General features: G+C 37.3%; 1 protein-coding gene across 3 annotated transcripts in view; it reads right to left on the bottom strand.

Annotated features, from left to right (window-relative positions):
- Positions 1–8,792: 8,792 nt before the first annotated feature.
- Positions 8,793–13,630, bottom strand: part of LOC135324171 (multiple epidermal growth factor-like domains protein 10) — a 104,352-nt gene continuing 99,514 nt past the window's right edge. For all 3 annotated transcript variants that reach the window (XM_064499866.1, XM_064499868.1, XM_064499867.1), the window contains exons 24-25: positions 12,574–12,780; positions 8,793–11,583 (exon numbers count right to left, since the gene is read on the bottom strand). In XM_064499866.1, the coding sequence (XP_064355936.1) occupies positions 11,423–11,583; positions 12,574–12,780 (368 nt within the window). In that variant the 3' untranslated portion in view covers positions 8,793–11,422. The remainder of the gene's footprint in view (positions 11,584–12,573; positions 12,781–13,630) is intronic.

Raw genomic sequence — 13,630 nt, forward strand, 5'->3', positions numbered from 1 at the left:
GCCCTAGCCCCTGAGAACTTGCTCTCTCACTTTTTTTCTGAGGACTGACTATCAGTGCTTTTGTTACTATCTCATGTGTCCAAGCTGTTTTTTCTGTTGTCTTCCATACCCCCGCTCCCCCTTGGCAGAAGGCCAGTCAGTCAAGAGCCACTGAGTTGAATTCACCCTTGTCTTTGGCTGCAACTTGCCAGTATTTTAGCTAATCGCTAAATAAAAGGCCATTTAATTACTTCCTCATTTAGCCTAAAGGGAAGGCATGCCTATCATTTTTCAGCATGCTTTGTGATTATTCAAAGGTTAAGTATAAACTCACCAGGAACTTCCCAGAATTCATCATGACATTGATGAGATGACTGAATAAAATAATTTTGTAAATCAGGACTTTGCACACTACATTTTTAGGAAACCATTCCTAAATCTTTTATTTGATCACCCTAGATCTGTCTCTCTATCAACTCTTTGGTAACCAGTTTAATTAACAGCATGTCCTTGAAACAATTTCCAGCATTAGGAATGTAACTCTTAAATTTGCTTAGTGTAGTTTTCTTCAAAATTGCTTCCATACTTTGGAACTTATCTTCATAAGTCTTGTCATTCCCATTATGAAGTGGTATAGTGAACACAAAAAGAAATGGTTATGATTAACTCTATAAAGTACTTCACAAAAACCGTACCCTAGGGCAACTATCAATTAAATGGTTCAGGAAACATCTTCCCTCCCCTTCTCCCCCAGTATCACATTTTTTTCTTTGATTTGCTCTAATGCAAGCAGGCTCTTCAGTACTTTGATGACAATGGTTTTGTGATGGTCCAGATATTTTGTGGGAATGAAAAAATACAAAAGCTAACTGCCACTCTGTCTAAACCGCTTCAAGAGATAAAGCACTGTATGTTTGTGTTAGGTGCTGCTCATAAATGCAGATACACAGCTGAAGGAATGACCTAAGCAACATCCCTCCATGCTGCGTGGCCTCCCACATCTCGATGCCAGGGCTTCCCTCTCTCCTCCCAGTGAGCGGATGGAACATAACCGGAATGGTCAGAAGGACAGCGGCTCTGACGCCTCAGCAACGCACCCCCCAGCACAGCTGGCACAGGCTGAGGTATTCTCTTACCTTCCCAAAGCAAGTCGATGAGGGGAGCTAGAAGAGTACTTAACTGATGATTGTGTCATCTGTCTTGATTTTATGCGATAGACTGTAATTTCAGACTGGAGCCTTTAGAGATTTGACATTATTTCCTTCATTGCAGCAGTTGAATGCCTCCCATCTTAGTTGGCCTGGGACAATGATATTCCTCATGGACTTAACTTAGTCTTTGGCTCTCCTTGCTCCTCTGGTCATCGGAAGCTTGAAGCATAATCAATTAAGTATTCAGGAGGATATTTTAAAGCCGTTAATTTAGCACATTTTTAAACACACCAAAAGCTATAAAAATACGATCTTTTTCAATATGTTTGTTTGCCGTTCTGCTCTGTAGAGGGAGCTTATGTTTTTTTCCTTCTCTTTCTGCCACTGTTTACATTAGTGGTTCTGCTATTGCAGCTCAGAGGAAGAAGCCTCAACTGCTTCTTTAGCAGTCTCTATCAACTTGTATTTTCATTCTTAGCAGAAACATTGAAAACTGTCCCACCGAATTAATTAGTGCATGGTTCTCTAACGTTTGGTTAACAGTCTTCTGTTTTATTTTAATGAGGCACTCTTAAAGAAATCTAGAACATATTTTTTTAAGTTCATTCATAACATCAAAATATATACAAGGCAGTGAGATTTGTTGAAACATAAACTATCCTGCTGACCACATGGAGCTGCAGAAATATCTCAAGGAAAGTTGGGTCAATGATGTGGGCAAGTGCAGAGGAAAAAAATTTACCTCAAAAACCTCTAACAGAATCTCTAGGCAAATTGTTAGAAAATAAAGTTATATGCTACTGTAAAATATGGCATGAGTAGATTGCATAGTACTAGATGAAATATAGCTTGAAATGGGAAAAGAATCCTGTTATGTTCACAAAATGACAAAACAAGTAATGATTTAGAATTTCTAATTTTAGAGAGAATATTATTTTTTTGCAGTTTCACTTCACTCCTGTCCAAGGGTTGGACTGCATGGTTAGTATAGCCATAGAAGAAGGCCATACATTCTTCTCTAGTTCTTGAGTCTTCCTCAGATAAATACTCTGCTTTTATTTAGAATATATTACAGGTTCTCTTGAAGGAACACAACTGTATTTTCAGATTCATTTGCATTTCATTTTCATTCACTTGGTAGTTATTTATATTTGTAAGCCATTGAGAGATGATTAGGTGCTGTATGCTGTATTATCTAGACTGACTTTGGAATAAAAGATTGTAGAAAAGCCATTTATTTCAGTTTCATTTGTAAACATATCATTTGGAAGTATTTACATGAACCGATTAAATAGATGTATTTGTGTGTGTGTGTGTGTGTGTGTGTGTGTATGTATATATACACACACACATCCATACATACCTATTTAATTGCCTTCTATGCCCTAAATTCATTGCAATTTCTTTAAGCGTGGCATTACTCTTAATTAAAGGGATGAAGGCATCAAGGTTGTACTTCTGCAGATAAGAAAGCAATAAAAAATAAGGGAATGTGACTAGAGTCCTTGGTGACTGGAGAGAAATTGAGGATGAAGTAGAACAGTTGTTTTTGGATGTTGAGGAACTGTGATGAGTCATGAATCATTAGGAGTCTTCTTTAGCTAGAATCCATTTTTAGAGAGCTGTCATATATTCTAAATATAATCTAAATAAGTGCATATACTATTGGTGTTAGGCCCTAACCATCAGCTGTTCCACTCTACACACCTGCTGTGATTGCACTATGCTACTCGCCAATGCAGACATTTCCAGGGTTTTTGCTAAACTACTTCAGTTTATAGCTTACAGAGGAATACTTAATTTTTGGTCCAGTTAGTTTTTTGTTGGATTAATTAGCTAATTGAACAGTCCAAGGATGGCATGAGAACTGAAAATAATTTTGTCTTTTAGCTTGAATGGTTAGCAAATATTCATAGATTTGCTAAGAGGTTTCCCTTTGGAGGAATAGAGGATTGAGACTACAAAACAGGGAAGTTTTGATGCAAGAAACATAAGAACAGCATTTCTTTAAATATAGTGAGATTAAATACCTGGAGCTTGTTTAATTGCTTTCAGATCTAAGCCTCCTTTCCACCTTCACCTTACCCAGAGAAGTTCCTGCTATGGTTCTTCCCATGGCCAAACATCACTCACTCAAATATGGCTCACTTTTTCCTACAGTTCTAGACCAGTCTGCCTCTGGCTCACAGAGGCATGAAGATGCCACTGAACTATGCTCTTAACCGTGCACGTGCAGTCAGCCGAGGGCAGTCGTGCTGGGGGTGGGAGGGCGATGACAACCTTGGCAGGTGTAGCAGCTCCGCACGTGCTGGAGCATGTGCCTGTGCTGTCCCTGAGGAGCTACTGCTCAATGAGTCGCCAAGTCAGTCTGCGCTTGCCAGCCAAGGAAAACCTTTTTTAGTCTCACCCAGTCCAGTGCCATGGGCAAATACTTCTATTTTTAGCCTTCGCCCTAAACAAAGTAGAATTCAACTGCTATTTTTATTTCAGGCTAAGGGAAGTATCAGTAGCACGTAGCCATCAGCTTCCAAGCCCGTGATAGCTGTTGATCAAAGACATGCCTGCTGGTATCTTCTAACACCCACTAATACAATAAGAGTTTCTTGCAGAAATCAGCCCATGCCAAGGAATAGATAAAAATACTGTTTTCTCATTTTTAATGAATTACTGCACTTTACATTCTATTTTGTGTACAACTTCTGCAAGATCAGTATCATCTTTGCATGAGGTAAGAGTGATGGTAGCAGTGTCTTCATACAGAATAGTTATAAAAAAGCAAGTAGAAAATTACAATTTTTAACCTAGGTCTCAGCTGAAGTTTGGAATGCAAGATGGAAAACCATTCAATGGGCGTTTAGAAGGCTGCTCACATTTATATTGAGTCATTTGCTACATGAAATAAGCGTTTTATAGTTCTGCTGAGAATTAATGTGAAATGGAGAAGTATTTTCATGAGATAAAAAGAAAATATGAAAATATACTCTGGCCTTGAAGTTTTTGTGACCTGCCTTTAATGTGAATTACTTGCATTCGGACTCATGAATTACATGAATATCAGTAACTCAATGAAATTTCATCAGATATTACTTAAGAATATTCAGTGACTTTTTCCTATTTAACTATATGTTAAATATAGTGTTATTTAACTATATGTTAAATATAGTGTTAAATATATGTTTCCTATTTAACTATATGTTATCGAATAACTTCCCTCACTTAATCAAGCTCACTCATGGGAGATCAAATAGTAAGTTGTGCTATAGAAGTTATGGCTATCTTTTTATTTTGAAGAAAAGAAGAAAGTGCTTTTCTAGATCATAGCTGGTTAATACCTTAATTTCCAGGTAATTTTTGCTACTTGTTTTCAACTTCTTCATTTTGTTTTCCAAGTGTAAGTAGGAGAACATATTAGGCACAGATCAGTTTCTCTCTCTTCTCTCCACTACTTCAGTGCCAAAGTTAACTCTGGGACAATTCATATGTGGAATAGGTATCAATCGTGGGTTTTGTGCTTCGCTAGCTTTCAGTTGGTGTATTGTCCCTGGATAGTTTGCTCACAGATTAATTTATATTGGGATCAGTACAGCTCAGCCACAGATTCAGTCATAATCTATTACTCGATGTTCACTTCTCTCAAATCTAGCACAAAAATGAATCTCAACATAAATAAGCAATTTCAGCAACCATGAAGGACAACTGGGAGAGCTAAAGATAGGGAGCTTAAACATACAAAGTGCTTCTTTGTACAGAAAGAGCAAAGTTGTTTCCCAGAGCTATTCAACTAGAGCCTGCTTCAGAAACATATGACCTTTAGTTTACATACTAATTTCCCTAACTATCAAAGGTATAGGAATTATGGTCCCAGGAAACTTTAATCAACCATGCAGTGTTACATGGTACCTCAGAGCAGTCAGTACAGATCACTTCAAATATTGATAAAATATATCCTTTATGCATTCACAGTTGCTTAATACAAAATAGTAAAGAGAAACCATTTCATGATGCCCTGAAATTGCACCCTGAAGCCTAAATACTGCGTAATTACTGAGTACACTAATAAGTATATTAATAGCTGATAAAATGTGTCTTCAGTACTCAGGACACATTTTATCAGCCATTAATGTGGCTGTATAAACAATATTTTTCAAATTTTCTGAAATTCGTGACAAATTCTCCATTTATTCTACTAGTTTCTAATAGTCATCTACAAACTACCTGTAGTTATGATTTGTACACTTATTTTGAAATAACCCACATAGCTGAATCAGCACAGTAACTTCGTAAGGCGGGTATGTTTTTAAACTCAACCATGCATCTCCCTACAGTAACATTTTACATAGGAAAAATAAGATTTCATTTTCTTGTTAAGCCAGCCAAGACATCACAGGTCTTAGGATCCAAATTCAGCTGTTGACTTTTAACTTGGAAAACACTTAGATGAATGATGAAAGAAATCTTCACAGAGTACAAGCCGTGTATTGGTCCATGCCAAGTAATCCTATGAAAGAAGTAGGCCTTAACCTTAGTAGTGCACAGAAATTGCTTGTATTCTTCAGAAGAGAGCAGCATACCTTCTGCATTGCCATCCATTAATGCTGATGGTTTCGCAGACTTGTGACTGCAAATTTGAAGGATAGCTCTTGATGTTCACATGCCTTGTAGAGCATATATCAGTCACTAACTCCATGGCAATAAAATAAACACACTGCTAGAAAAAGTTTGTATCCTGTCTGTTTCCTTGTGTCGCTGCAGTTTTCAAAGTGTATCTTTCCCAGTTTTCATTTAAAAATGCAGTTTATGTGGAACAAAATCCTACACACACAAATCCCACACAAGAAGAACATGAATGGAAATAAAGTTTTCCTTGCATTGTCTCTGATAATTATTGTTGATGAGAAGGGAAGAGCCAGAGGTTGTCCTAAATAGGACAGTTGTTCAAGTACAGTTGATCTGTGTGAAAAATTAACCTTGAAACGCTGTCGAGGTCAGCTATGTTTTGGCTGATTTGCAGTAGAAATGCTGATAACAAAATTAAGATGCTAAAGAGGTAAATTAAATCACTCAAATGTTTCAGGATCCTATCATTTTTTGAAAATACATGAAAGGATGTTTAAGGTGTTCCTCTTCTGTTGCTCTTTATGGATAGAAAATGCTTTTACTATAAAAAATCCGCTATCCTGTTGAAGGTTTGTTCAAAGCTCTCAATAGGACTAGAGCATCCATTTCCTTTCCCTTCATAGGCAGACTTTGTAAGCTGTGGTGTAACCCATGTAATTACTCACACCTCTAGGACGTGATCCTTAGATTAGATGTCATGATAACTAGGCTACTACTTCTGTGCTTAAGGGCATAATGTAATTAATTAAGTCCTGAAGAATCCTTTGGGGGATGTAACAGACTTTTCCATTAGTACTTTATGCCAAATCCTTCATCTCTGAGCAAACTGCAGTAGTAAAGAACCGTTTCCTACGCCATCTATCTATAGCTAATGTTTTAGATCTGTCTTAGATCCATCAAACTTACAAAACAGAAATGACAATATATTATCTGCTTTCTTCCCCCATGTTTGTACTTTTTTTTTTACTAGCTTTTTAATGGTCAGTCTAAGGCTGCTGTTATCCTGCAAAAAAAGGAGAAATGCCTTGCTTTTGGCAACTTGTCGCCCCATCTTTCTCAAGAGTAAAGCCTTGAACTGTCAAAAATTCCTTTTGCCTATTTCCTTGAAGGAATCACCCAGACTATGGAATTAAATCCTGCTGGATCTGACAGTAGTCAAAAGCTCAGCATTTTCAAATCCAAAATCAGCTTTGATTTTCCACAAAGCATCTCAAAGTTCTTACTTTTTAGATGAAGGAAAGTAACATACATTACTTACTGGTCCAATATATGTGGAAAGAAAACATTATTTACATTTCCAATGCTACTTCAATATGCATCCTGAGAGAATGGAAACAAAGCAAAAAAATTCAAAGCATTTTTCCATCTTTCATTAGAAAGTTTATTACATTAACCTACAAGTATGTGAAGTGAAATAAATGGTAGTGAAGGGCAAAATGATGAACATCAGTCATCTTTGGAAAATAAAAATATTTTTAACAACAAAACACTTTTTTGTTACAGCTAAGAAAAAAAAGCCAGACATACTTGGTAGGTTTTCTTTAAAAAATATATTACAATTCAATCATATCAAAGTGAAGTCTTGTGGGCTAAAAAACTGAAAATAGAAGAGTTAGGTCCAGTGCTCTAGCACTAGTATAAGTGTACCAAACACGGCAAGGTTTTTCTGTACAGTAATTAATAAACACGCACCCATTCATTTTCAGTCATTTAAACTACTATATATACAATCTTTAATATAAAGCATTTTTGTCAAAATTAGCTCTGTATTCTTCAGTCTGGATTTTACAGCTGCAGTGTAGAGATTGTTATTTGGAAACATACCTAATCAAAAATCCAATTTTAGTCACAGTACTTTGAAAATCCAATACATTTTAAATAACACATTCCCCACTTTTGATTTTTATTCTAACTTCACTTCAATATTAATTTGACTTTGCAGATTGTCTCAGCAGAATGTACGAGTACAATGTAATCTGCTTTCCCCTGTAATCTGCATGCGCATCTACAATTAAGATTAACGGGAGTTCTCTGGGTACATCAAGTTGAGGACAAAGTTTATGTGTAACGGTGTGTTGTGATTAAAACAAAAATCTTTGACAAAGAACCTTGAGGTTCATTATGCTTCTAAGTGGCCAGAATTAATATGCCTATATTATTTAAAAGCTCAAAGTTTATCATCTCTACATACTTTAAAATCAGCTATTGACTTTGTGCTGAATTTTGCACTTTATTAAACTGTAAGTTGCTAGGGGATAGCCATCTCAGTTTTAAATGCTGTATTTCTCTCAATTGTAAAGTGAACATATAGAGACATAGGGAGTCTCTTTCCATTCACGGCTGTGGTGAAGCCAGTTCTCTATGTAGATAATCATTACTAAATTATTACATCAGCTTATTTATGAAGTTTGCACCAGACATAGTATGCATGTTGAGAAATGTTTAAGTTCTTTGAAGAGCATACTACGATTTACGAAAAGAGGTTTGAGTTGTGAGTCTCTGCCGAGTTAAGAGCAAAGTTTACTCCAAAAGAAGCCTATCGCCCACACAGGAGACAGGGGGATGGCTAACTCAAGTCCAATGTGCCTTTTCTCTCTCAAATGATACATAGATATCATTTAACAAGACTATATTACCCCTGCAGGCAATCGGTTTTCACTGAGCATCTATCTAGATGTATTACAAATACAGCGCTGATATATGCAGACATTACTTACACTGACTACACAGCAAGAGTTGTACCCAGGTATAGATGGCTGACTTTGGTTGTGTGTTTAATTAGAACATATGCAATAGGCAAAATTATCAGAAACTTATCTGTTCTCTTGCGTATTTGGCTGAATATATCACTTCAGGATGTGACCTACTGGAAATTTTCAAATAAGTTAAAAATCATTTATTCAGCTCTTCACCACTGTATATCCAAAAGGACTGTTTATATTATGAAGAATACTTGACCTAGTGGTCTCCAAATTACACACAGAGCAAGAAAATAAATTTTTGTGAGCCCACAATTGCTAAGTACAGCATTTTCTATTCACGGCATCAGAGAAGAAAGGTTTTATTTTAAAGTCCGTCTCACACAGTACAAACACATGTATATATCAGTAGCACTACATGTACCTATGTGCACACAAACCCAGTCAATACTTTGTCTTAAGGAGGGATTAAATGGTGGTTGGCTTTTGAAATCTTGTAGGTAATTTCTATAATTGCAAAGTCCAAAGCTCATCAAACATCTGTCCAAGGATGTGCAGGGATTTCCTAGGGAATTGCAAAGCAGCCACTGCTTATGTCCATCAGGAACAAAGAACATCAAGGGGCGCTTCATATAGCCACGTATGTTCTCAGCCTTGAGCACGCCCACAGTGATGTCTTCAGATGCAGCACTCTCATTTCTCACCACTTTAATGATAACAAACAAATGCAAACTGCATTGTATTTCCATTTCAGCCCTGTGACTCTTTTTCAAACAAGAAGGGTTTTTTTAGTTTTTCTTACAGTTAATCCTCTGTGATGCAGTTACCATTCCAAAAGTAACTGGTTCTGATTTTCCTAGGAATATGTCAACGCCATCACAATAATAATGATAATTCTTTGTCTCAGACTGTATTGCAATCCAGACTTTCAGATAAAAGAACTGTTCTGGCACTCCTTGTGCTGAGCTGGAGAGCACATACACCAAAACGTTGACGTATCATCTGCCCTTTACATCATATATATCAGAGTTCTGATGTGCCAGAACGCAACCCCAGTGCAGAAAGGAGGGAGGACTAATAGGACTTTATGCTTCCCATTATATGCAATCTCCCATATCCTATCCCAATCAGTCAGGGATGCACCAAGCCTTGGGAGAACCTACTGATGACAAGTGACAGAGTTACCACCTGGGCAAGGTGGAAAAGGCTGCTGGGGCTGTGCTGCAAGCACGCTAGCAGATAGCCTCACTGACATTATCAGCAGTTGGAACCAGTACTGCCACAGCTTAGACTTATTTTTAGGTTTCTAAAGGTAACTTCCCACTGAAAGAGAATGGCCGGTTCAAAAAAAAAACCATTATATTTTGGGGCTGCTATTTTTGATGCAAAATTTTGCGTTAAGGGTGAATTCCTTGGCAAATTACATTTCCACTGAATTGCACAGATCACAACTGGAGAGAGGAGACAGAGAAAGGAGCCTCTTGGAAGGATGGGCTCCATCCACGTAGTCCACAGAATGAGCTAAACTTTAAAGACAGAGTCTGCTCTTTCCTTTTCTTTTGCTTTCTTGTTATTATCCTTAACAAAAACATCTTGCAGTTTTATTTTTATTCCAATTAATTCATTAATTTAAGCTATTATGTATTTGCTAACCACCTGACAGATATTAGTATTACATTAGTCCTTACTTTAATCCTCTCCCTCCCCGCTCAGAGGGCTCCTTAACCAGACAAAATAAAGGCCAGTTGGCCAAAATGAGGGGAAAAAAAAAAGAAAAAAGAAAAAAACAGGACACACAGTAAAATATTTTTGCAATTATAAGCTAGGTCACTCGAAACATAGATGCACAGTTTAAAAAGGGAGATACAAGTTAATGAAGAATGGGGTACATGTGTCACATTATTAGCAATGCAAAAGACCAGCTTAAGCATATTTTTCCCTACATCAACTATAAAAAAGGTGCCTTTTTAGCAAATATGCACAGAGATTGCTTAGTTGTTTCTAAGAAAAAAAACCAGAACATTTTACTATTTTTATCTATGTTACAGTCCATATTACTACCTGTTTATAAAATTTAAACCGTTCCTTGCACTTCAGATTTACAGCATTCATCATCTTTGCCCTTTCACACTCAGTCCATGCTGACAAAAATAAACTGATTTATTTTACATATTTTATGAAGTAGTTACTGATATGATATGGATTATTAGGTGTGTATGGCAGAAGTAGCGGTCAGAACTGCAACATATGGAGCTGAAATGTAGCAAATGATTTGCTGAGGACTGGTGCTGGGCCTGGAGTACCCAGTGATCTTGAGGCATCATATAATATTGATGTATGTAATGCTTTTATCATCTTCAAACCTATTCAAGCAAGGTATTCCCACAACCAGTAACAGACAAAAATCTGATGATGGATTTCCCAAACAACTGCAGTATTGGGCTTTGCTGTACTGCATCCGATCTTGTTGCTTAATGTCTTGACTAAAGATCAGAATGGAAGGCAAAGTTTGGCAACACAGTTTTTCTTCTACATAACTGTGAATCAGATCACCTGTATGAAGTGGCATTTGGTAAACTGCACTGTCCTGCGAGTTCTACTCTGAAAACATGACAAAGTAAATTATAAGCATGAAGTCCGTATTTAAAGTAGCTGAAATGGGAGCTGTTACCAGAATTGATCTGCAAACTAATATTTTTAAGCCAACATATTACAGTTTAAATGTGTTGCATACCTGTCTCTCTAAAATTAACTGCCATGAAAAAGAAACTGATCAGGATCTCCCCAATGTGGCATCTGTCCATCTGTCACTTGTATATACAATGCAAACCTCATCTTGAGATTTCCGGTTAATGTATAGCAATTGTCTACTGGACAGATTAGGAGCCAAATATGATGGTAAATTAGAGGAAGGGGCATAAACCACGCCACTGTTCTCCTTGAGAGTCCCACTGGGCTACACATTAGCTTTTGGGGTCATTCACTGCCGACCTCCTTCGTAGAGGACGTGGGGCTATCTCGAACCGGTAGCAAGTCATAGTGACATGGAATGTGGCTGTTTTTTGGAAGATCATAAGGATCCTGGCTGAAATGTCCACTGTTACTGAACGCTTCCTGGACAACGCTCACCGTAGGTTCTGCGGCAAAAGAGAACACGTACACTGAGCAAGAGAAAAGGCAAACAGAAGGCAAGCAGAGCATTTTAGGTCAGATTGCGTTACAAAATATTCTCTCCCTGCTGCTTAAATATAAGGATTCTTTGTCATGCTGAGTCCTGAAATGAAACAAAAGTTGATGTTCAAGTGTCTTGGCTTTATTCCAAGTAACACCTGTGAGCTGGCATCAGGGCTCTGCCATGAGTGTATTTAATGATAGAACCAAGCAGAGTAGCATCTGTGCTTGGTGTGCAAACAAACTAAAAAAGCCATAATTTTGGCTACATTGGCCCAAATTTGGGGCTTTTAATCAAGATCTTACGAAAAATCCTTAGCACCACAATGGAGATCCTGATGGATTCCAGAGGAATCTCTAATTGGGAACAGAAATAGAAAATGAAACGCTATAATACGTGTGCCATGCAGGTTATTTCAGTCCAGAGATCATTAGGATAATTACCATTTCACAAGAACCCCAAAGATTTCTCAATAATGCAGTAACTACACAGGACCCACATCAGTAAAATACCACTTTTGTGGGTGAAGATGCTGTTTTTTCTGATCAAGGAGAGGAAAGAGAGCTCTTCTATCCCTCATGTACACCTAGTTCAGCAGTTAGTTCAGCAGTATTCAGTATTTCACAGCCTAATCCAGGGCTGAATTATACTGCAGTTAAATGCTGAGCATATCTTCTGCTGTTGTTTAAAGAAAGGCTTTCAAACCAGGGAAATTTAGAGGTGCCTTTTGGTTATAGAACAGAACTGAAGGTATTTCAAACTATCTTCATGTGAATTACACCGCTTTATCTCAGAACAATGAGTTTGTTATAGCTTTTGAGGAAGAGTTAGAATCTGAAAGCATCAACATTTTTTAGTGATTTTCCATGTGTTTTGACTAAACTGATTCAGAAGAAAAGTCTTGTATTCTTTTTGTCATTAAATTTCACAATCTAAAAATACAATTTGTACTTACCAACTTCATAAACATTCTTATTGGCTGAAGCAGAGTTGGCAATTTCAGCGTATGGGGAATCCCTGCGTGCTGGTGACTTCATTTCAACATATCCACATTCTGAATTTTTTGGCACAAGAGCTGGTGGGTCTTTTATAGTAGCATATGGGTTTTCAGAACTACTTAATGAGCAATTACTTAAATTGTACTCCGAGTTCTTCACTAGATCTGAAAGAGAAAAACGCAGTACTCTCAGATGTGCTACTTAAATATGGACATTGCTACTAAACAGAGCAAAATGCATTTTCATTTCTAAGAACACTGCTGTTCTACAGACCTCCTGTAATTTTGAGTTCTAGAAAGTCACTCATGAATGAGTATTTAAATGGCAACTAGTCACAATGCTTCAAAAATTGTCTTACACAGCAATTAACAAAGGCACCTCTACCTCTCTGCTCTTTTACAGGCCTGATCTTGCCACAGGCAAATTCTTGTTACAAAGTTTGAGCACCTTCAGTTCCCATTAAATACAGGTAATTTGCAGAATCAGGTTTTAATAGGCACTTCAGAATATTTTTTGCCTTTGCAAGTGCTAGATTCAGGACACTATTAAAATAGCTGATCTAACAGACTGCTCCCAATAGTAATGGCTAGGCTGGTAAGGTGACTTCTAGGAATGACCCCAAGTTTGAGTATGCAGCCATTAAAACACATTAACCAGAAACCAGTTCCTCTTAAGTTTCCATAAGGCTACGCATAGGCGAGTTGAGAAGGAAATGTCACATGGCTTGTCATTTTGGGATTTGACTGAAAGACAGATAACTGTGGTTTGAGAGGTATTTTCTCATGCTGGGAGGAGATTTTATAGTATCCTGCGTTACTTTGTATTCTGTGTTATTTTGCAATATTCTATGTTATTTCAGCTTTAAAGCTGGGACTTTCTCAGCTGGTTCCTGCTTCTGAATATCCAGCTCAAAATTGACTTTGAGGAACTGGTCGGTAAATGTTTGCTTATAACTTTATGACACCTTTAAGGTATTTGAAATTAGGCTTCCCCTAATCCTCCAAAACCAGGGAA

Source organism: Dromaius novaehollandiae, chromosome W (assembly GCF_036370855.1).
Source record: "Dromaius novaehollandiae isolate bDroNov1 chromosome W, bDroNov1.hap1, whole genome shotgun sequence".
In the NCBI taxonomy this organism is placed as follows: Eukaryota; Metazoa; Chordata; class Aves; order Casuariiformes; family Dromaiidae; genus Dromaius; species Dromaius novaehollandiae.